Genomic DNA, 26,332 nt, shown 5'->3' on the forward strand with positions numbered 1-26,332 from the left:
CACACACACACACACACACACACACACACACACACACACACTTTGACCATGCAGTCTGTCCCGCGAACTAAAATGAGTTGCTGGACTGGATCCGGTCCAATGAATAGTCACAACTTGCTGTTATGGGAATTGTTCATAATTTTGCTGCAATTCAATTTAAAAAAAGACTGCAGATGCAGAACCCATGTGTGTTTTTAAATGCTTTGGTCTGTCTGTCCATTCATTCCATATGGCAAGTCCATCTGCGATATAAATGTACTAGTTGCAGGACGAGGTGCATATGAGATTACGGTTCTGCAGTGTTGTTTTTGGCAGCAAATGTTGTCTCTTGAATCGTTTTCATTTAGTTTTAGTCACATTTTAGTCACCCGGAATGTTTTTGTGTTAGTCTAGTTTTAGTCGACTAAATGTCATAACATTTTACGGCATCAAGGCCCGCCAAAATACATTTTAGTCGACTAAATCAACTGTAGATTTAGCCGTCGTAATGACTGATTTTACACTTAGCCGATCTACAAGCTCTGCGACGCGTTGTGAGCTTAATTGTAGATCTGCTATTTTCAGCATGCAACCATGTGTAAAATGACTTATACTGGTCCACTATTCCCTTCCTAACATTTTAGTCTAGTTTTTAGCTGTTGACGAAATTGTCAGTACATTTAGTCTTAGTTTTAGTCATCATAGCTTTTGCTTTCATTTATAGTACTGCGACAATGGCCCCCAGAAGTCGGCATACCCCTACCGGAGTTAGGACCAAACACAACATAGTTTTTCCTCATCTCTAAGGCCTCCCATACATGAAATGGATTCTTGTATAAAAATATTTTACTGCAAAAGTGGTGAAATTGTTATTTAAAGTTATACACCTCAAACTAAAAATAAAGCCTTTCCGTCTGGTGGTTGAGGCACTTAAAGGCATGTAGATTCACAATGGAAGCTCTGAGAGGTTCAAAACTTGGCATACTTGAAGCCAGAACATACCTCTACATTCTAGAAAAGACTGAATGTCAATATCTGAATGTCAATATGAGATATAGTCATTTGAACACATACTTACAGTAGGCGGAATTGTACATCTATGTAGATGTCTTCTCTACTTTGTAGTGACTCTGGAATGGATTGTCATAGCAACACATATGATGGCTTGTAGGAAAGGTGAGGTTCTACTGAATCCAGCAATACCAATTGTGTAAATGTAGCTTGCATAATCGTGGAGTTATGGCACAAAACATATATGGTGTCCCAAACGGGGGGAAATAAAACTAATGAAATCTACAGTATCACTAATAGTTTTATTTTTACTTCACTTATCAAGGGTGGGAAAACATAAACAAATCACTTGAGTAGAAGTCCCTAAAATGTATGAAATGTCTCAAACTTGAGAAATGAGAAATTGTGAACAAATAGATGAAGCTTCAATAGAGAAATATGCAAGCCTAGATTGGAACTACTAACTATTATTATGTTGCAGCACATGACCTGGATGTTCCCTCATCAAGCTCAAATCTCAATATTATCCTCATAAATATAAATAATCAAGTTATTCATTTCTGTTATTTGAGTTATTTGGTTACAGTCAAGTTATACTACACTACAGTATTTGGCTCCACCTGCATCTTATTGCCTACAGTATGTGGCTTTCTTCATAAAATGACAGGTAAAATCATTTCACATATTTTGGAATGTGAAAAGATGAGATGAACCTTGTCAAATCAAGTAGCTATTTAGCTGACTGGAGTGGAGAGTGACCTAGCATTTAGTTATCTTTAGTGTAACAGAGCCTACTGCCTGTCCAGTCTACACTGACAATAGCAGAACCCTGCCCTGACACTGTTTCACCAGAATGGAAAATAGACTTAATTAGTATCACTTGTAATATGGTTACTGCACATACTATAGCCTAAAAATAGTGCGCGCAATGCACAACATAGATACTGTACAAATTCTGAAGTGTATCTTTAAACTTTTACCAAAATGGAATATTGGATCCAAATCTTTGTATCATCTTTGCTAAACAGTTGGAAAAAGGCACGAAACAAGACCCATAATGTATAAAGCCCACGGCAGAAGACCTTCAACACTAACTGTTGTTCAACAGAGAGATGATGTTCATAAAACCCTGGCAAACCCAAATTCAATATACTCTCCTCTCCTCATCATATACTGTATCATGTTGAGAAAACTACTCCAGTAAGACCAGAGTGAGAGCATGCCGTCTCGTCAAGAAGACTGAACAGGGTACAACATTGTTGAATAGGATACAACACTGTTTAACATACATATATATTGTTTCATTTGTGGGAAGGCCAGCACAATTGATTGATTGATTGATGGATTTAATAGGTTATTAGACATAAATGTAAAAACAGCAACAGAGTACAGTCATACAATTAGTCCAAAAGGGATAGCACAAAAAAGTCCTCGCGGTCTTGTTGCAATCAGTTCATAGACAAAACCAGGACTACTGGTCAGAGTACCAGAGACAGGGCCTTCACATGGTCACTGGTCAGAGTACCAGAGACAGGGCCTTCACATGGTCACTGGTCAGAGTACCAGAGACAGGGCCTTCACATGGTCACTGGTCAGAGTACCAGAGACAGGGCCTTCACATGGTCACTGGTCAGAGTACCAGATACAGGGCCGTCACATGGTCACTGGTCAGAGTACCAGAGACAGGGCCTTCACATGGTCACTGGTCAGAGTACCAGAGACAGGGCCTTCACATGGTCACTGGTCAGAGTACCAGAGACAGGGCCTTCACATGGTCACTGGTCAGAGTACCAGAGACAGGGCCTTCACATGGTCACTGGTCAGAGTACCAGAGACAGGGCCTTCACATGGTCACTGGTCAGAGTACCAGAGACAGGGCCTTCACATGGTCACTGGTCAGAGTACCAGAGACAGGGCCTTCACATGGTCACTGGTCAGAGTACCAGAGACAGGGCCTTCACATGGTCACTGGTCAGAGTACCAGAGACAGGGCCTTCACATGGTCACTGGTCAGAGTACCAGAGACAGGGCCTTCACATGGTCACTGGTCAGAGTACCAGAGACAGGGCCTTCACATGGTCACTGGTCAGAGTACCAGAGACAGGGCCTTCACATGGTCACTGGTCAGAGTACCAGAGACAGGGCCTTCACATGCAGCATCAGAAAGATTGATGAAGTTGTACATCGGCTGCTCTCGTACCCAGATCTCTTTGCATATGATGACAAATATCATAAATGCTACCTAAAACACTAAATATCTAAACGAAATATAGCAGCTATAAAACAAAGAATTAGAACAGCAGACCAGTATCTATGTCAAAGCTTTTATTAATCTCACTGAAATAGTTAACATCTTTCTTTAAATAAATGAAAGTGATGACAAGTCATCACTTTCAATAAATAAGAGTTATGACATACTGAAGACACTGGTCCATGGTTTTCTTCATCGATATATCTGCAGGTCTATGTAGTAGTTCTGTATTTTCTTGGATATTTGCATCTTCTCTCATTGTGCCCATTTCCCATGGGCACACTTTTAGAGCATGCAACATCAGACTTTCCATGTTCTACAAATTATAATGCTGTATGTTTCCAGGGTTTGTATTTAGACAATATCATCTTCTTCCTCAGAGTCAGTGTCTTCAGTATGTCATCATAACAGTCAAGGAGTTTATATACCGTAAATGACAATTGGTGCATTTACAGTATATAGAGCTTTTATCCAAAGCACTTTACATAGATTGTGCATTACATTCACACATTCAGTCACACACCGATGGCAGAGGAAACCATACAAGGCACCGACCTGCACATCGGGATCAATTAGGGGTTCAGAGTCTAACTCTGGGGGAGCCCTGGATCGAACTGAGAATATGGTATGATATAGTACTAACGGTATATTGTTAGTTCACACTGAAATTTGTTTTGCGAACCTCACGGTTCTCCATCCAGCCGCTCTATTGGCCACTCTATCCCTGAGGCACTGCCGCCCCAGCATATTACCAGTATTATTGTATATTTGTCATCATACACAAAGAGATCTGGGTACGAGAGGAGCAGATGATGTACAACTTCATCAACCTTTCTGATGCTGCATGAAGGACCATAAGTCTCTGGTACACATACCAGTACCAGCCATAATGGCTGTCGGATGTTCTGGTCTTGTACTGGCCTTCACACAAATGAAAAATATCTTTGTATGTTAAACAATGTTGTATCAACCCTATTCAGTCTTCTTGATGAGACTGGTGCAGGCATGCTCTCACTCAACATTTGCAACTTGCTCATTACTGCAGCATATTGTCTGTATATAGAGCCACGGTTTTATGAACATCATCATCTCTCTGTTGAGCAACATTTAGTAAGATCATTTTAATTTTGAGTATCTACCGATACCGATTTTTCCCCATCTGAAAATTATATTTTTATGCAACTCCTCCAATATCACAATAGTACAATATCCCAAATCACGGACAATATACAGTCTAATATCATGATATGGCTATCATATTGATACTAGGGATGTCCCAATCACATTTTTGTGCTCCTGATCTGATCATTTAAAAATGTCATGATCGGCCCCGATTTCCGATACACTTCACATTATAAGATCACATAAGATGCACATAGGTGGAGCCAAATACTGTAGTATAAATTGACTGTAACCAAATAACTCAAATAACAGAAATGAATAACTTGATTATTTATATTTATGAGGATAATATTGAGATTTTAGCTTGATGAGGGAACATCCAGGTCATGTGCTGCAACATAATAATAGTTAGTAGTTCCAATCTAGGCTTGCATATTTCTCTATTGAAGCGGCATCTATTTGTTCACAATTTCTCATTTCTCAAGTTTGAGACAATTCATACATTTTAGGGACTTCTACTCAAGTGATTTGTTTATGTTTTCCCACCCTTGATAAGTGAAGTAAAAATAAAACTAATGTGATAGTGTAGATTTCATTAGTTTTATTTCCCCCCGTTTGGGACACCATATATGTTTTGTGCCATAACTCCACGATTATGCAAGCTACATTTACACAATTGGTATTGCTGGATTCAGTAGAACCTCACCTTTCCTACAAGCCATCATATGTGTTGCTATGACAATCCATTCCAGAGTCACTACAAAGTAGAGAAGACATCTACATAGATGTACAATTCCGCCTACTGTAAGTATGTGTTCAAATGACTATATCTCATATTGACATTCAGATATTGACATTCAGTCTTTTCTAGAATGTAGAGGTATGTTCTGGCTTCAAGTATGCCAAGTTTTGAACCTCTCAGAGCTTCCATTGTGAATCTACATGCCTTTAAGTGCCTCAACCACCAGACGGACAGGCTTTATTTTTAGTTTGAGGTGTATAACTTTAAATAACAATTTCACCACTTTTGCAGTAAAATATTTTTATACAAGAATCCATTTCATGTATGGGAGGCCTTAGAGATGAGGAAAAACTATGTTGTGTTTGGTCCTAACTCCGGTAGGGGTATCTCGAAAACTAAAGCACTTTTTGACTGTTTGTTGCAGGACTATTAGTTTCCATTTAGTTTTTTGTCATTTTAGGCGGGAACCCCTTCTGGTGTTAGCATTATGTTACGCTTTAGCTATTGAAAAACAGCAGATCTACAAGCTCATAGCGCGCCACCGAGTGGCGCGCTACGAGCTTGTAGGTCTGCTATTTTTTTTAAATCGAAAGAACGACTGACATGGAAACATAGCTTTTAACAGAAAACTCTCAGGATGTAGAAGACATTTTTAGAATCTGATCTCAGGTCAGAATGGGATGAGATCGAGTGCTGGTCATTGCTTCTCCAGCTGGCCCCTGTGAGACGGACCTGCCAGGTGTTTTTCACCCACATGTTGTGTGTGACTGTGTGTGTGTGACTGTGTGTCCACCTCTTTCCATCCCTTCCCTCCAAACCTTCGGTCAATGTCTGGGGGGGGGGGGGGGGGATAAGTGATTTGGACAGCTGTGAGCGTATATGAGCCAAGACAGCTGGTTATGTGTGCAGGAGAGAAGAGAGATTTGTCCCTTCTGTCCCTCGGGTGCTTAAGACAATTTCCTGGTGCATATGGTCTGGGCTGTGAAACTATGTGCTATAGGCACTGGGAGGAACTCGTGTGAAGTTGGTACTCCACAGAGTGCAATAGATGGGATTGTGGTTGTGGAAATGACAATTTCTCTTCCCTCCTCTTTTGAAGCAGACAGGGCTATACTTTTGTTTATGTGCATTCACCATAGTTGACTCCCCCCCCGTTGTGAACACTTGCAGTATGTACTGTTGTAGGACTTGTTACAACATAATGCCAATTAGTATGTACACTTTGCCTTTGGTGTAATGATGATACATTATGCAGAGTGAATTGAGATGCGATATACTTTATTGTCCCACGGGGGGGAATTTGTCTTGGGCAAAGTGCAGTAGTACATCAACGTTTTAAAATAACACGATACACAGATAGCAGCATTGTACAGACATTGCAGAGAGACAGACAACCCAGGCATAAGCCGTCTCCATAATAGGCATACTGTAATACATATAGTAGAATGCAATTTAGCAATCAAGAGAAGTGTATGAATATAAAAATACCAAAGAGTATTCACAAGGTATAAATATTCACAAGGTATATAGTCTCGGCCCAGGCCGTAGCGTAACGGTCTGGGCACCGGACTGGTAATCCAGTCGCAGTGTGCCGCGGGTTCGACTCCCGGACCCGACACGGCCTTTACTGCATGTCATCCCCCATCTCTCTCCCGTTTCCTGTCAGCCTACTGTCTGTCCCTTCAAAAATCAATAAAAGGCGTAAGCCGCAAAAAAAAAAAAATATCAAAGGTATATAGTCTCACAAGTGTGTCACATGATAAAAAAAACTGTGCAAATTAGCAATCAAAAGTATACAAGAATAAGAACGATTAGTAAGTAATAGACAAAGTCAGGAGTCCCTATCCACTACGAGCTATGAACTGTGTGTTGAAGTTGTAAGATGCCACTCACTATCGTCACTGGTATGGCAGTATTGCAATGGTGTCCAATTACTATTAATAACGCACACTTGACACAAACACCCCAAAAGGGTTTAGTGGGACTTAAATCCATTTAATTTTCAATCTGCTTTGTATTATAACATACCACCAGTGATGCAAATGTCCTGCGTTCTTCGACTTTTTTAAGGAATTCTGTGCGGGAACCCATTTTGGTGTTAGCATCATGTCGTGCTTTAGCTATTTAAAAATAGCAGATCTACGAGCTTGTAGGTCTGCTATTTTTGAAAAGAATTGAAGAACGACTGACATTTTTAGAATCTGATCTCAGGTCAGAATGGGTTAATCAGACCAGTGTGTGTCCAGTGGAAACCTCGTATGAATCTGATCTCAGGTCAGAATGGGTTAAGGAATCGCGGTAAAACATATTTACCATTTCACAAACGTAGGGTTTTGAGCCCACACCACAGTACACTACAGTACATTTAGATTCAGACCTAATTTAGACCTAATTTGATGGCTGTATACAGTTTTAACTTCATGCGTAACTGAAGAAGCGTGAAACTTAGATTAGAGAACCATGCGTCATTGTGTCTAAAATGACAGGTATTGAAATAGAAGACATGCAGCAGCAGACAACAAAAAAAATAAGCATTCCACTCTTTCATAATAGTGCCATTAAATTTGAGTTGCAGTTGAGCCATTTCCAGACATATCCACATCCTTCCCATTTCTAAATGAATCATTCCAGATCACAGTTAAAGTTCTATGTAGATGCAAAAAAAAAGGGAACAGACCATGCCTAGAGCAGAGCCTGTGGGGGACCCTGGCTCACTAAGTAGACTATATTAGAGTTTAACCCATTTAGACCTGACGTGACGTCGAAATAAAAAAAAGCCTTCTAAATCCTGACAGTTTTCTGAAAAACCCATGTTTCTATATGTCAGTGGCTCGCAAACATATTCATGTCAAGGACCCCCAAATATATATGACATTGGCCGCCGACCCCCATCTGAAAATATGTTGTTCCAGGGACCCTCCCAGTATAGCAAAGATTTGAAATAAAAACTCTCTCTGTAACAATATATATTGAAAGATGTCAGGCGCTATGAGCTTGTGTAGATCTGCTATTTTTCAACAGCTAAAAGCATAAAATAATGCTTAAAACACCAAAAGGGGTTCCCGGTTGGTCGGCCCGCTCCCCCCATTACTCTCCCCATTTCCTGTCAGACTACTTTCAACCAGAAAAAGGCAAAATAATATCTTAAAATAATAATTATTATTATGGTTGGTAAAGTCTCTCATGACCACTCCCTAACTTACCATACTTCTTAAAGAATTATGCTGCACTTTTTTTTATACCATCCTTTTTTGTCTCCACCAGCCGAAGGCATGGGGAGAGTATGTTTTGCACTCCGTCCGTCCGTCCGTGTGTCCGTGTGTCCGTGTGTCCGTCCGTCCGTCCGTGACCAGCTAATCTCAGCCACCGTTAACCCGGTCGATGCCAAATTTTGCACACACACTCCCTGGATGCCAACCATGAACCTCTGCCCCAAACTTTCCAGAACGGCCTGTTATAGCGCCACCAGGAGGCCGCTTTGTGCAAAACAAGTTTTTTCACAGTACACCTACAGATTTTGTCCAAACAACACGCAAATTAGTACACAGTCTCTCTACAGCCATTCAACGAAACGGGTCTTTCAGATTTCTCAGACTCCATCCTGATTGGTTAAGATTGGCTTCCAAAGTTCACAGGAGTGCTCAGTTTCAAACAAAATGCTGCAAATCATGAACACATCGCGTGATTTCCCTGAAATTGTGCACGCACATTCCCACTAGGCCGAGGACGAAATTCCACATGAACAATTTCAACTCAGCCTCAAGGTGGCGCTATAACTGCCCCAAAAGTGTTTTTACCTCTAACTGCACGGATCTGTGGATAACCTGGTGGAGACCTGTGCCCAGAAGGGCACTTTTTCTAGTTCTTTTTCTTTTCTTATAAGCTTAAAATGAATTAGGGCTACATCTTAAAATGAAAGCTCAATGGCATTACTCTGTTCAAAGCAAGCCAAATATGTATCATAAATCATAATATACATTCAAGTTAAAAGTTATCATTGTACTGTATAAATGATGGTATATTAATATTCACCTTTTATCATCACACAATCACTCAAGCTCAATCACACAATTGAGCTTGTCCTGTGAAAGGTTCCACAACAGAAATGCCAAATGTAGGCCTAGTACTTTCAGTGAAACCAGATGGGGTCTGACTAATACTATGGTGTGCCCATTTATATCTACATGCACGCACCTGCTGTGCGTGCATGTAGATTTGGCCTGGTCTGTGCAAAAGAAATGTGTCGCTGATATGCCCGGCAACCTCGTATCACCAGGCCTTCCACCCATGCCCGCCAGACAGACTGGGTAGTGGGGTACACTAGGAGATTAGCTGCCCAGAGTCCAGACAAGACAGTCCCCAGTCCACACTTTACTATAGCATGAGAGACTTCCTTCTAGCTTCTTTTCAGAAGCCATGCCATGCACACCGTGAGGTTCCAAACGGTCCCGGGGCCGGAGCTAGCCGCTACTTGGGTTTAAGAGGCTAGCCGTGATTTGAATTATTTCCATAGAATCAAACCATTGCTTTTCACTGCGTGTTAAGAAACGATCTTGATGAAAATCAAGAGGGTGAAACAATGGAATAGAGATGTCGTGTTTTGATCTACTGTCACACGCATGACCGTAGATAGGCCGCCTATTAGGCTACGCTTGATTTATTGTAGTTGCGCGCCGTACGTCTCACGTCGAAAATAGACGATCTGCAAAGCTCACAACGTGTTGCGATACGACGCTTTATGAGCTTGTAGATCTGCAGATTTTCAGTAGTGCGAGAGAGACACGAATCGATGCGCAAAGGCTTTTAGTTAATAGAGGCAGAGCCAGTGTGGTCAGAGAGACAGACAGCCAGTCAGAGCACAGCGAGGCGCGGCGGGGCTGCGTTCATTTTCCACTGTGTGTGATAGAGATACATGCTGGTCTGGACTCTAGTCGGGTTGTTGTAAAACGATCCCGGGAAGAAGAGGGAGTTGTTTAATAGCTGACAGACAAGGCAAAGAGGAAAGATCTTTCAATCTCTCTCTCTCTCTCTCTCTCTCTCTCTCTCTCTCTCTCTCTCTCTCTCTCTCTGAACGAACGTTCACTTTCATCCAATAATTATCATCGGCGATTCTCGACTCTGAAGTTTCGGCGCTCTATTCTCATGGTTAGAGACAGACCGGACCTGATTGACACGGTAATTAGTTCACTTTGGATGGATTAAATTCGAATCATTTTAGCTGCAACGTTATCATGGGCCGAAGGTAAGGAAATGCGTTTGGAAAAAAAGTTTAAGCCCAGGCTATGTTTTCTTTGCGACATCTCGATCTTGTCTTTGCCCGCCTGCATCTTTCTACAAAAAATGTTGAAATGTTGACCACATATTTCAAAGATCTCGAGGAATATGAAAATACTATTTAGATTAACATCTGCGCACAGTATACTTAGTATGGAAAAAGTAAGAAACTGTTTTGGCCAAATATAACTGTAGGCTATCATTTCTATCATTTTACTATCAAAAGAGAATCATGTTATATTGAATTGAGTTAAGTTTAATCTATGTATTAGGCTATTGATTTATGATTTATTATGACGCAGAGGATCGATTGCATTGTTAGTTTAAACCACCGCTTTGTTTTGATTGATTAAAGTATTTATCAACAGATTGGAGAATTACAGTAGCCTACATTTCAAGCGCAACTCAATACAAAAACTGTTAACTGTCTTGTGGACGACACCATAAAGCATTTACACTTGTTTACAAATAGGGTGCAATAGGGTGTTATGGCAACCCTGAATGGTGTGAGTGATAGCCTTCCTTGAGTTAACTGTAACTGTACTGTAGTGTGTTCGTTGTTAAACACAACAACAATAGTTCGGGTGCAATTCAAGCTTTTGTATTTTCTGTCCTCATTCATTTGTTGTTGCTTTCACCAAGCCACGCCCCCTGCTCTCTGCTTTCCTCACAGACAGTACAGAGCATAGAGGGGGGGGTGGCGGGGGGGTACGGAGGGGTAATGGTAGACTAGGCTAGAGGCTGATTACACATTACTGCTATATATGAAAGTTACTCATTACAGAGTTGAAAATAAACAGTTACTGATTACTTTTTAAGATTACCCCACTTCTAGTCAGCTTGAAAAGTATTTGATTAGTGAGTGGCTCTTATGTCTCATGTTGTCATGAATGAAAACATTATGCTCCTCATACAGTATGATCACACATCATAAAAAACCTTTTTTGAATATATAGGGCTATGATGACAGACGGATTTGGCAAGACCGAGACAGTTGTTGTACCATTCTATTTACACCCTTTTCTTTCATGATGTTTGATTTTATCAGTTTGACCACAAGGTTTGTCCTATCTTGATTAATTTTATCAGGACTAACATTAGTACGAATGTGTGAATTGGACAAAGACATTGTGACGTGTCTTCTTGCCATAGTCATTATTAGGTGCGGCCCAGTGTTGATTTTGGCAGCACATTTTTATTTTAGTCATAGTCTCTTGAATAGCTTTCATTCGTCTAGTTTTAGTCGACTTAAATACCACAAGATTTTAGTCGACTAAAATGTATTTTGGCGGGCCTTGATGCCGTCGTAATGACTGATTTTACACTTGCTGAAAATAGCCGATCTACAAGCTCACAACACGTCGCAGCGCGATGCGTAGTGAGCTTGTAGATCGGCTATTTTCAGCATGCAACCAAGTGTATTTCGTTTTTCTCAGTAAAAAAAATGTAGTCAACGAACAATTTTCGCCTTAGTTTTAGTCGACGAAATCAACACTGGTGCGGCCACACACACACACACAGCAAACTGACGTAGCCTAGTTGCTTTTAGAGAAGGGCAATCAAAGATGGAACAATAAGCCATTTTTCTCCTGGTACTACAACCACACCACTTGTGCTCTGTTGACTTAACAAGGACCACTGTCACCCATGATGATCACATTTAGCAGGGAGACACTGTTCTGTTGTCTACTATACGCTAAGTATACACTAATTGGCACCTCTACAAATGCCAACGAGAGGTAGTTATGACAGCTAAACCTAACACATGTATTATGTTGAACAGTGTTTACCCAATTCCACTGGCAGAGGAGCTTTCGTAAACATAGTAGTAGTGTACTGGTGTAGTGCTGTAGCCTGGCTAATAAGCCCTAGTAGTGGTGACCTCCCATTAACCCGTTTAGACCGGGTGCATACTTAGTTTAGACGAGTCATTTGGTTAGACATGGGTTAAGGTTAGGTTTAGGTGTGCTGCCCCGTGGGAGGTTAGGGTTAGGTTGAGGGTTTGAGATAGGTTGTAGTTGTAGGACTAATGACTGCATGGTCTAACCAATGACTAGTCTAAACCAAGTACTGTCTAAAATAAAGTCTTCTAAATCCTAAAAGTTTTCTGAAAAAACCTATGTTTCTATGTCAGTGGTTCTCAAACTATTTCATGTGAAGGACCCCCAGAATTATCTGTATTTGGCCACCGACCCCCATCTGAAAATATGTTGTTCCAGGGGCCTCCCCATACGCAAAGATTTGAGTTAAAAACGTTCGCTCTGAAAGAATATATATTCAATGATTTGTGCCGCATTTTCACAATAAAAAAAAATAAATAGCAGATCTACAAGCTTGTAGCGCGGCACTCTGTTTTATGGCTAATGTAGTTTTTGCCCCACAACACAGAGGTACTTACCGCTGTTCACCACTACTGAAGGCCTTTTGCTGAGATGAGCTCCTTCTTTTGTTTTCCTTTTTTTTTTTAATAGTTTTTATCCCACGATTTTGTAACCCATTTTTCACCCCTGTGTCAATTATCTAATGTGATCCTGGGCTCTACACACCCTCCACCAACATGGGGAGAGCAACGGGCTTGAACTCATGCTTCGAGATGAGCTCCTTCTGTGAGGCTTATAGCTCACGCCTACTTTATTTGGCTGAAATATGTACAGTATATACAATTGTGTTTGCTGAAATTAGCAGATCTACAAGCTTGTAGATCTTGCTGTAGAGTAGACTGCTATTTTCGATTGATCGATTTCGACGCCATCGTATGACAGAGTATAATCAAGCTTAAATTGGTCAGTTATCACTCAGTCACTTGGTAGGACTTTATTCCATCTGCTTTTCTTTATTTCTTAAATGAAGCCCGGTGGTGCACTCTTTGAACGTTGAGGGCAATTCAAAATATTAACACACATCTTTAAAATGAGCCATTTGCATTGAATTTGTGCGTAGTGGTTATCACTTTAAACCCGCTGTCCCTATTTTGGGCATGTCATAATTAAGCACGAATTTACAAAAATGTCAGAATTTAGTGGATCGGGCCTGTCTCTCATCCTCCTCTTCTCACTCTGGCTCATATAACTCGACCTCCACACAGCCATGTTTGTTTTCCCAGGCTGACACTGTCTGTTAAAGAGGGAGGAATATGATAGGGACTGGACTGGAAGCAAGGAACAATTAAGATTTTCATAATAAGAATATTCAAATGTGTATAATCTTTGCCTACAGCAAAGACGAACAAACCCATTTGAGGTCATTTGCAATGCCGGCGTCAACACCGTGGAAAGCTGTCAGAATTCCCATAAACAGGACCTATAGTTGATTTATAGTTTTATGACTTCTGATAAGCATACAAATTCCAGGCTGAGACAATAGGCCCTTCTTTCGCTAATCTGTGAACATTATGGCTGTCATTTCACCGACAGAAGAGCCTTGAACAAGACGATCCGTTCTCACAATACCGTGCAAAGCTACTGTACATGTGTATGAAATAACGTTATACCCGTTCGATTTAGGGATGCACAGATCATTATCAGCCAGATGATTATCGGCCCGATATCAGACATTATGACATCGTCCCGATAAATTCAATAACATTATTAACCCATTTTGAGCGGGAACCCCTTTTGGTGTTACATACACATTATTATTATAATTTATAATTTAGCTATTGAAAAATAGCAGATCTACAAGCTCATAGCGCGCCACCGAGTGGCGCGCTACGACCTTGTAGGTCTGCTATTTTTGAAAAATCGTAAGAATGTGGCACAAATCTTTGAATATATATTCTTTCAAAGTGAATGTTTTTAACTCTAAATGGGTTAATAGCCCGATAATATATGGTAAATATATTTTTTATTTTATATATTTTCATATGCTTACAGACAGTTCTTTGTTTTTATCTGCTGATTGTTTGTATCTGCTGACAAAGCACACAGAGGCTTTTGGATCTCTTTAAAGAGCGTGTATATATATATTTATTATCGGTTATTTGTATCGGTATCGGTCTTGAGAAGCAGAAAGTTATCTATCGTATCGGTGAAAAAAAAAAAAATCTAAATCGTGATCACATCCCTGGTCCGATTAGTACTCTTTTATTACCACACCCTTCCTGATGTATAGATGATACCGTCTCACCCTGGTGAATGGTTGAAGAACACATTCTTCAATGCCATTCCACAAGTCATTTGGATTTCTGAAGCAGAGCAATAAGAGTCTGCCTCCCGGCTGTAGTCCACGTTGACGCTGAGCAGATCGACAGCCTGAGTCAGCTCTTCACAAACTGGTATTCGCTGTCAGCAGCCCCATTACATCCACTGTGAGCTGATTTGTGTTCCTGAATAAAAGTGACAAGTCAGTGTAATCCAATATAGTTTGCGCAGTCAGACCCCTACATGATATGGAAGGGCCTTTAGATACCTGCACATTTGGTAAACAAAACCTCAGCCTTCTTTCTTTCTGTCCGACGGAATGGAAGCACAAAGGAATTCACTCCAGAGGGGAAAACAAAGTGAAGCTCCAGTTCTCTTGGAACACGGAACAATGAATCTTATTGGTGAATGCTGCTGTCCTGGGGGCAGCTTCTGGATTCAAAATGGATTTAGCTGCAGTCCATCCATTCTCTCATAACAAACTGGAACTGACGCAACAGAAACTCCCAAATGAAAGTTGTTTTGTGGACACATTGTTTACTTGGAAGTTGGAATACTAAGAGCTATAGGTTTCCTGCCGTGTGTGTGTGTGTGTGTGTGTGTGTGTGTGTGTGTGTGTGTGTGTGTGTGTGTGTGTGCGCCATTGAGACAATAAAATGTCTTTATTTGTCCCGCACCGTCAGAAATTCAGTCCATACTAGTGACAACTGACAACAAGTGATCAACTTGACCACTTTCAGTTGGATATGTCAGTGGTTCATTTGTAGATAAATAAGGTGTTCCTAAACCAATCCAAACGAATTACTACAACAAAGAAATTGTTTGGACGCTGTTGCCAAAAGCTGTTGATAATTGGATTTGGTTTGGATTGACAAAGGGCTAATAGATCATAAAGATAATCAAGGGGCTTCTCATAGGGGAAAACAGAAACCAATTTGAGGGGCCCTGCTTACAATGAGTAATACTTAATTCATTGTACAACTCATGAGGCTGTTTTTTGTCTTGTTGATTGACAGCATGTAATGTGATGTGACATGCATTGCTTAGTATTTTGTGTAAAGACATATTCACAAGAGGCATATTAAATACTAAATGTTTTTTTTGTCTTACGCAATGAAATCCAATCCATATTACTCTGTCTGATGCGATGCAGATGCACATTACAGTACACTTGGTGACATAAAGATGTTGGCTATTCCCCACCACTTTCACGTTGGTGAACGGAGCCTGCTACTTTTTTTTAAATATTTTTATCCCACGATTTTGTAACCCATTTTTCACCCCTGTGTCATCTAATGTGATCCTGGGCTCTACACACCCTCCACCAACCTAGTCCCCATATATGGGGGACAAGGGGAGAGCAACGGACTTGAACTCATGCTTCCTTCATGCCTGAGTGTCCAAGTTGCTCCCTTACGCCTGACAGGGGGGAGTTTCCCTGGTTGGACGTAGCGTGTGGAAGGAACACGTTATTCCAACCAGTTCCTTTCCCCTCCATCAGGCACCCCGGCTGGCCAGGGGGAGGCAGTTTAGTGACCAGGATTACTGCATGTTTTTTGTGAGGGTACCTACCCCCGGAGCCTGCTACTTAAATCTTATTATATTTTAATCCTACTGTCATTAGTGTTAATTTAACTCGTGAACAAATGTAACAAAATTAACCTGTTAAAATACTGTTAAGAATATGAATTTTTGTTTTGACTTCTCCATGCATGCCCCCCAACTATCTACAAAGAGTCATTTCCCATAAGGAATAGAGAACATTTGTGGAGAAAGATGAGATTCTTTGGCCAGAGGAGGGATGGAAACTGTCGATTCAGAAAATATCTGGATAAATGAGTGCAACAGATGGTCTGAAAGTACAAAGAAAATGAAGATTCATAATGAGGCATCACATGGAATAGCGTACTCAGTTGGATTGACTGTTGTGGAGAAGAATACGTGGGCAATAGTCTTTCATTTTTTCCAATAATCGAATGAATTTTAGGGTAATACAAACGTGCATGTTGCAGTGCATTTTGATTTAGCCAAAATCTCTAAATTCCCATCGCAATGAATCAGGAAATGAATGAAATATGTTGGTCTGCAACATGATCATTGAAGTGAATTGAAGATGTACAATTTCAGAGATGAAGAATTTTCAGTTTGTAATTTTAATAGATTCCTTACAGAGCAAGGTAGCTATAGGCCATATCACGTGACATCAAGCTGTTTTGGAAAACATCTCCTGCCTCTCTCCAGTTGTTTAAAAATCATACATTTTCAGTAGATTTTTGAATGAATCTTTCTGAAAGTTTTGCTTTTCCACATCATTCCAAAATGGAGAAAACAACTTGCCTAGGAGGCTTATATGACCTTTTCTCAGCCAGACACATTATCTGATTTATGCGGTTCTGGTTTTCAAATGGGTCTGGTTGGTATTGAATGAGGAAGATGCCTTTGCAGTTGCCAGGGAGGTCGTATTTAGGAGGGAAGGGTATTTAACCCATTCTGACCTGAGATCAGATTCATACGAGGTTTCCACTGGACACACACTGTTCTGATTAACCCATTCTGACCTGAGATCAGATTCTAAAGATGTCAGTCGTTTTTCAAAAATAGCAGACCTACAAGCTCGTAGCGCGCCACACAAAATGGGATAATGGAAGGGTTTGCATTAGAATCACTGTTGTTTTTGGCAGCAAAGTTTGATTTTAGTTTTAGTCATAATCTTTTTGAAAAGTTTGCATTTAGTTTTAGTCACATTTTAGTCACCTGGAATGTGTTAAAGTGTTAGTCTAGGTTTAGTCGACTAAATTTCATGAGATTTCAGTCGACTAAAACTACAGTTGATTTTAGTCAAACAAAATGTCGTCGTAATGACCGATCTGTAAGCTCACGAGTCACAACGCGTCGCAGCCGACACGTTGTGAGCTTGTAGATCTGCTATTTTCAGCATGTAACCAAGTATTAAGTGACTTATAGTGGATCTCTTGTCCACTAGTCCCTTCCTAACATTTTAGTCTAGTTTTTATTTGTTGACGAAATCGTCAGTATATTTAGTCTTAGTTTTAGTCATCATAGTTTAGTTTTCATGTAGTTTCCATTTAGTTTTCGTCAGTGGAAAAAGGTAGTCGACGAACATTCTTAGTTTTAGTCGGCGAAAACAACACTGATTAGAATGAGGTTGAAATCCACTTTGGCACCAACTTGAGTAGCTTTTCGGAGGTTTCATACGTTACAAGCTCATGGATAGAGGTATTCTCTGAGGTTTCATACATACTAAGCTCATGGATAGAGGTATTCTCTGAGGTTTCATACTAAGCTCATGGATAGAGGTATTCTCTGAGGTTTCATACTAAGCTCATGGATAGAGGTATTCTCTGAGGTTTCATACTAAGCTCATGGATAGAGGTATTCTCTGAGGTTTCATACATACTAAGCTCATGGATAGAGGTATTCTCTGAGGTTTCATACATACTAAGCTCATGGATAGAGGTATTCTCTGAGGTTTCATACATACTAAGCTCATGGATAGAGGTATTCTCTGAGGTTTCATACTAAGCTCATGGATAGAGGTATTCTCTGAGGTTTCATACTAAGCTCATGGATAGAGGTATTCTGAGGTTTCATACATACTAAGCTCAAGGATAGAGGTATTCTCTGAGGTTTCATACATTACAAGCTCATGGATAGAGGTATTCTCTGAGGTTTCATACTAAGCTCAAGGATAGAGGTATTCTCTGAGGTTTCATACATACTAAGCTCATGGATAGAGGTATTCTCTGAGGTTTCATACTAAGCTCATGGATAGAGGTATTCTCTGAGGTTTCATACATACTAAGCTCATGGATAGAGGTATTCTCTGAGGTTTCATACTAAGCTCATGGATAGAGGTATTCTCTGAGGTTTCGTACATTACAAGCTCAAGGATAGAGGTTCTCTCTGTTACGGAACATTGGGCCACACTCTCTTATTGGAAATGAACAAATATGCAGGACATCTGAGACGATCGCTATAACATTTCTATTATGCGTGTGTTTCCATCCACAGTGTCTAAAAAGCACGGGAAGCTGATCACATTCCTGCGCACCTTCATGAAGTCGAGGCCCACCAAACAGAAGCTGAAGCAGAGGGGCATCCTCCGTGAGAGGGTGTTTGGCTGTGACCTCGGAGAACACCTCCTCAACTCAGGCCATGACGGTGAGACATACTGCATGTGTTACTGTACACAAACTGTCCCAATTCTTCTCACGCTGAGGGCCTTTCAAACGGGAAGCGAGGAACGGGAGGATTTTTACGGCTCTAGCAGTGATTCCGAAACATGTTCATTTCATGGACCCCCAGTTTCACACGCATTATGCTGCGGACCCCCGATTTAATTTCTATCTCTGGTACCCCAATTTATATTGTAAAATCACTGTTAATTTAACTCAGAGAGTGTACAAATGGAAATGTACATTCTCTGAGTTATAGACCCATAACGGTCCATTTGGTTCCTTATATCTCTAATTGAGCTATGTACCCCCTGGAACTCCCTCAAGTATACCCCTAGACCCCACTTTGGGAACCCATGTGCTACAGGTCTGCTCAAGAGGGGCGCGACAGCGCAAGCGTAAAAGAAAAGTGAAACAGAATCCCGGTCTGGTGTGTCGCGGAACGAGCAACAAATTCACGGGACCGCGCTCGCGTAAATACGCTTGCGTTGTTCTCCGCGCCAAAACGCAGGTCTCGTTGAAAATGAACTATTATATCGCTTCATGTTTGAAAGGCCCTTTAGTCTGACAAGACTGACATCAGAGGCAGCCTAAAAAAAAACACCAAAACTTGAACCAAACTTGAACAACAACATGCACATTTTTAAAGGGGCTAAAGTTTATTTCCTGTTGCAATGGCTGACAGGAAATAAACGCGGGGGAGAGCTGCCCCGTAGCAACGCCATTCCACGCTGAAAGGGTCTCTATAAATCAAAAGATATAATATGTAAGAAATAATACTCTGAAGTGTATGTTATATAATGGAACATCTATTTGTACTGAGCCTCTGTGTCAACCGTTCTGCACTTCTGAAATGTATCATACCATATTATTCTGGAAACCCATTCAGGAAATATATTTTCCGCCTTTGTTTTTGCCTCTGAGGTTGTGGCAACACTTCTTTTGTTTAGAAACAGGAACTCTGTTTTGCTCCTCCACTTTCTTAGTCCACTTCCTCCCAGGTGCTTTTGTGTTTATTCCTACTAACAACAACATTAACCCATTCTGACCTGAGATCAGATTCATACAAGGTTTCCGCCGGACACACACTGGTCTGATGAACCCATTCTGACCTGAGATCAGATTCTAAAAATGTCAGTCGCTCTTCGATTTTTCAAAAATAGCAGACCTACAAGCTCGTATCGCGCCACTCGGTGGCGCGATATGAGCTTGTAGATCTGCTATTTTTAAATAGCTAAAGCATAACATGATGCTGACACCAAAATGGGTGCCCGGTCAGAATGGGTTAACAATAATGTTTCAGTGGCGATGACTGGCGATGATAATTATTTCATCATATTTGCTTGCTATTTATGCTCATAGCCTTGTAGGAAGAGTCCTCCAGGAGTTAAAATGTATCAAATGAATGCACAGAAACAAGAAATATATTTGTGAGCCAAAGTACAGTACAATCTTTGAATGTTTTTTAACCCTTGAGATATTCACGGTGTTGATGGAAGGTCATGTGATGCAAAAGTGGATTAATCACCTCATCTTGAGGACAAAGCTCATTGACATGTATTTGAACTATTGATTATAAGTCAAAATGGTTTAGATTTAGAAAACCTTGCCAATAATTTTAAAATCTGCTCCAACATTGTCACTAGGACTGGTTTATGAAGTAGACTCCCACATGCACACTGTTAAAAGGTTCATGAAGTAGACCCACATGCACACTGTTAAAAGGGCCAGAGCTGGGGGCCCCTTTAACAGCCCTATTGCAACAGGTCTTACACAGGTCAAGGTCTTGGTGCTGGCCTTTTTTCATTGGGCAGCTCACACGTTCATGTTGAAAGAAGGCAGCCCTTCTCTGTAAAAGTTGGCTTACAGTACCCTGACAGTTGGTCGACACAGAGATAAAGCATTCTGTCACACTTTCCCTCGGGTCAAAGGGTCAGTTCTCTAGCCGTGTGCTCTTTTAAACTATAACACATCGCCGAGAGGAGCGGTTTCAAACGAAACGTATGAATAATTCATAACTATGATTTTAACTTAGATTTTTAGAATATTGGAATTTGAATAAAGCATGGGGGCACACCCGGTGTGACGCGGGGGGTATAAAGTCCCCTGTCCACCACCACAGAGACGTAGGGCTTTAATGAATCATCCGTGGTGGTGCCTCTGGCTCGGCAGAGTGTACAGTATATATACGAGCACTGTTGAGTTTGTGGGAGGGAAGCCCGGGGCGAGGAGAGGGCATTCTTTGTTGATATTATATACCAGCGATTGGGCGGTGCCTGGCTGGCAGTGGGCGATGTTGAACAGCGAGGAGTTAGGGTGGAGTTATACCACACACTCCAGCAGTAGGGTGGAGACACCACCAGGAGGGTAACAAGACAACTCACCCCGTTTCTGTTTTCCTCCCAGAATTTTCCCCAGTGAGGGGTGGGAGAGGCTGGACAGCAGACGGCTGGACTTTGAATTTCTCTAACTCTAAACTTTCATGACAGCAGTCAGCCTAAGTACAAATATAATTTATGAAAAGCTACTACAGTGAAGTCTGTTCACAGAAGTTGTTGTAGGATATGTGGGCATTATCTGACGAGTTACCATTTGAGTGGGCAAACCTTACATATACTAAATAATACTAAATTGTTTATAGGGTCAATGTGAGTAAAATAATATAGCTTTTCCACAGGAGTATCTTTTTATATTTTTCCAAAAAGAATACAAACAGCCAATAGCATATTACAAAGTTATCCCCCTCACTGGTGAAAAACGGGCAAGCACCGGGGTGAGTTTTCCAGTATTCACCAGGAGTATGTGGTGCCGGCACCCAGCAGTGATACAAGACTATACAGAACAAAATGTGTGGGGAATTCATGTATGGTAATGCAGGAAAGATATGTTTCATCAAACACGTCATTATTATTTTATGTTATTCAAACAATGACCCTATTTCAGAGTAATGCAGAGTAAAGAGATTTTCAAATGGTTTCAAAATAAGTAAAGGGCATCTTACAAATGAAAACCTTCGTGTTTACTTTCTGATGGATTTGGTTAACATTTGTACACTATCAGAGTTAAATGAACTGGGCATGGTGCAGGTCTGCTCTGTCAATGGATGCCAACAGATTAGCCTGTATGTGCTTCTCTCTCTCTCCCCTCCTGTGTGCTTCTGCTATGCATGGAATTTGTCTGAACAGCTGCTTCGGCATGGGTCCCACTCTCTGTCATTTATGTGAATGATGTATGCAGAGGGGGGGTTATGAGAAACTCCTGGTACACATAGACATTCATTGTCTCTAATATACACACGCGCACACTTTGTCAAGCACACCCACACCCACACTACAAAATATGTTTCTTTAAATCAGTTTCTGAAGTCTAACGAGGAGGCGTTTTTTTTTCTAGGGGGCATTCTCTAGACCACAGAATGTGCGGTATAGATGGCTCCGTGGCAGTGTTTATTTATGCCATGGCCACAGAGTATAACTGCTCTACACGAATGTACATAGTAAGAAATGTACTGTATTAACTTTTATTTTAGGGTTATAGCGGTCTCATGTTGCCAGATGATCAGGGATATCCACATACTGATACATCTTCTGAGGACATCTAATTTAAATGTAGTCGCTAGAGCAGATGTACGCACTTTGGAAACCGGTCCAGTCACACCACCCCAATCATATTTACTGGAACTTTTGTGACCATATTATGGGACTAATATTAGGCAAAGAATAGCAGATTCACAAGTGAGTTTGGGAGTAAGTTTTGCTTATATCTCTGAATTGTTTCCACATACTTCTAGGCAAACCGTTGAATTTAGATGGAAGTTCCATAGCTCCAATCGCCCCGCTACGCAAGACAAAAGTTAGCTATCCTTAAAATCAACATGGATTTCAATATAACTTGAAGTCTTTTGGGGAGTCAAATGTGTGAGCTGATAAAGGCTGGTACTTTCTAGGTTATTACTGTGGCTTCTCCAACATTCTAGGGTAGCTAGAAAACATTTATTCTGAGGGCAATGAAGACGGTGCAGACACAACATTTCTATTCAAAGAGCATATTGCCCCAAAATATGAATAAACATTGTTTATATTTGAATTGTGGGTAATTTACAATTTAGGCATTTAGCAGACGCTCTTAATCCAGAGCGACTTACATTTAGGCAAGAACAAAAGCATGGGAATACATCACATAAAAGCATTTATCATGAAACATGCGTAAGCTAAGAAGGTAACAGTGGAATATCTATATGATGAAACTATACATACACTATACATAATAAACTATACATATTCACTACTATGCTATACATATGTACTATGGCGTGCTATGACTATATACAATACAATTATAGTGCTGTCTACATAACATGCTATAAGTCTAAGTCAAATGCTATCTAAGCCAACAGAAATTCTATCTAAGGGGTTAGGGTAAGTGCTATGGGCCATGATGGAGTCTGAAAAGGTGGGTTTTCAGGCTACGGCGGAAGATTGGGAGTGATGCTGCAGTTCTGACTGCAATGGGAAGTGCATTCCACAGTTTTGGAGCCAGAAGGGAGAAGAGTTTGGGACGTGTGGAGCGTTGTCCCGGCGTTTTTAGTGAGGGTACTTCCAGTTTCCCTGCGTTGGCTGATCTGAGTGCGCGGGAGGGTTTGTAGGGTTCAATCATACTTGTAAGATATGGGGGAGCCATACCTTTGGTTGCTTTGAATGCCAGCATCAGAGTTTTGTATTCTGTGCGGGCAGCGACCGGGAGCCAGTGGAGGGAGCGGAGCAGGGGGGAGACATGTGAGAATTTTGGCTGGTTGAAGACCAAGCGAGCTGCTGCATTTTGGATCAGCTGGAGAGGCTTAAGTGCACATGCTGGTAGGCCAGTAAGGAGGGAGTTACAATAGTCGAGTTTTGACAAGACTGTTGTCTGGATTAGGAGCTGGGCTGATTCCTGGGTGAGGAACGGTCTAATTCGTCGTATGTTATAGAGTGTGAACCTACATGATCGAGTGACAGCTGTGATGTGAGCTGTGATGTGAGGGTAAGTTACTATACTAGGGTCGGCGACCGTTTTGACGTGAAGTGCCATGTTTTAATTTTCTTGATACCCAGTGTGCCACATTATCAATTAAGTTGAGTTATTACACCGCTTCACATCAAGATGTACTGATCGTTGGACTTGAGAGAAGAGTTTGAATGAATGTTGAATTATGTGCAGTCATTTGTATATAGATGTAAGGGGACTTAATTTAACGGACTAAACCTTGGAATATTAAAAGTTTAAAGATTGAAAACCTCTCCCACACTAGGACGATCCTACAAATGCCTTCTTAATCCAGTTTTCTGAAAAACCCTATGTTTCTATGTCAGTCGAACGACTGACATAGAAACAAACATTTTCATGTCAAGGACCACCCAAAAATATATGTAATCGGCCGCCGACCCCCATCTGAAAATATGTTGTTCCAGGGACCCCCGCAGAAGCAAAGATTTGAGTTAAAAAACGTTCGCTCTGAAAGAATATATATATTCAAAGATTTGCGCCACATTTTCAATATTTTTCAAAAATAGCAGATCTACAAGCTCGTAGCACGGCACTTGGTGTCGCCTACCCTGCATAAGGAGCATAATCAACTGTGAGCTGTGCAGTTATTGTATAAAAAATGATGCACTTTGCGGAGGCGACGTTAATTAGCCTCCAGTGCATTAGGTTTTATATTAACCGCACAGCTCCGAGTTGATTATCCCTTACGGATCTGAGGCAGAGTGCGTTTTACATCCTGCATCCATAGTGTGTCTGCTCTACTTTTAAACTGGGTGTCTTTAATAAAACTGTTTGTCCATAAACCAGCTTGCTGTTAAAGAAATACAATGGTTTGTGGGACTCGGCACCTATACAGACACCTTTCTGACCTCGTGCAATCAATGATATTTGAACTCTTTGAGAGTGTGACAGGGTTAAGTTAACTCTCCAGATTCTACTGTTGTAGCATTTCGTTTTGTGCAAACATTGACTGAAGGAGAAAGATGTGATTGCGATGTGATGACACGTTGTGTTTCTCTTTGGCCCTATAGTTCCCCAGGTCCTCAAGAGCTGCACGGAGTTCCTTGAGAAGCACGGAGTGGTGGACGGAATCTACCGCCTCTCTGGAATAGCCTCGAACATTCAGAAGTTACGGTGAGGCCCCGCAGAAGCTCGCAGACTCGTGCACGCACGCGCACATACACGAAGGGCAGGCACTGTACTATAGGTGGGCTCCTCTCGCAAACCTAATCTACCCTATCATTCACGGACTGATAGCATATAGTCTACAGTCTACGCTGTATCACTGCCCTTATAAAAACAAGACAATAGTTCCTGTTATCTTTGGCGAGGAAACATGACAAGGGTTGTCCACCTGTGTCCAAGGACAACATGGCATTCCTTGTGAAGATTGTTTTTCACCTTTTTTATGTTTTTATCCTACCTGAACAAGAACCTTCAACCCTGATAATCTGAATATTTAGCTGAAGGAAGGGGACAGACTGCCTTTTCTTTGTTCTGTTTGTATAAAACATTAACATTAAGCTTCATTCATCTGTAAATCTAACTATAAATGTAGTCCACCAAGTGTGTGTGTGTGTGTGTGTGTGTGTGTGTGTGTGTGTGTGTGTGTGTGTGTGTGTGTGTATTGTTGTAATCCGTGTAACTCGAGAACCGTTCGCTCCACCGACTTCAAATTCGACACACGCGTTCCACACCAACACATGGAGTGCAGTGGCCGGTGTCGAGTCGGTCGGTCCCACGGTTGTCCAGAACCGCCCCAAAAATGCCTCTGCCCGGGCTCTGGACCGAGGCCCCTGCCCAGTGTCCATACTGTATAATGGAGCTGGCCTGTTCTGACATCATTCTGACGTCTGCATAGACTCCATATTTGGGCATGCCTGACAAAGCACTCCATATATGGGCATAAAAGGGACACAGACATAATAGAGGGTGTGCACATGCTTAAAGTGAATGGCACATCGAGTGGCAAAGCAACATGCAAAGTGAGTTTAACATTGTTTAAAGTTGTTCAATGCAATCAAATAGGACTTTTCTGTTTGGATGCATGAGCCGTCAAGGCCAGAAAGTAGTTTTTTGCCACTCAGTAGGCATTTCCTGCACAGCTTCCGGGTTTGATGATGATGTCGCGCGCATACCCTCTGTATCTGCGTGGGGCATGCATTTACAACTTGCGTCGTTCCAAGTAGGCCAGCGCCTACTAATATAAATAAAGTTTATTATTATTATTATTGATGTTGCACAGCCTTGTGGACAATGTCACACCAACATGACACTGTCATGTACCTTTATGAGTGAGTGATAAACCACTCCTTATTCTTAATTCTCTAGTGTCAAACACAAGGGATTGTTTATATGCCGGTATGTAAAAGACTGCGACAATCCCCAGGGCCCAAAACTTTAATTTTAATCCCTTGATGGAAGTGGATCCCACCCCCATTATGTCAATAAGAAATATATCAAGTAACACACCAAATTCAAATGTGATCTACTCGGATAGGGATTAAAAGTTTTGGGCCTCGAGGATTGTAAGGATTTGAGAGGCTTAAAACTTAATTTATATTGGCGTTTAGAAATGCATGTTCCGACCGCATCT

At 41.2% G+C, this 26,332-nt stretch overlaps 1 protein-coding gene across 1 annotated transcript in view; it reads left to right on the forward strand.

The window, feature by feature from the left end:
• The window catches only part of arhgap32b (Rho GTPase activating protein 32b), an 81,884-nt gene that overhangs the window by 36,975 nt on the left and 18,577 nt on the right, over nt 1-26,332 (forward strand). The window contains exons 10-11 of the mRNA XM_083778832.1: nt 18,551-18,700; nt 24,768-24,870. Coding sequence (XP_083634958.1) covers nt 18,551-18,700; nt 24,768-24,870 — 253 coding nt within the window. The remainder of the gene's footprint in view (nt 1-18,550; nt 18,701-24,767; nt 24,871-26,332) is intronic.

Source organism: Protomyctophum parallelum, assembly GCF_964188405.1.
Source record: "Protomyctophum parallelum genome assembly, chromosome: 1".
Classification (NCBI taxonomy): Eukaryota; Metazoa; Chordata; class Actinopteri; order Myctophiformes; family Myctophidae; genus Protomyctophum; species Protomyctophum parallelum.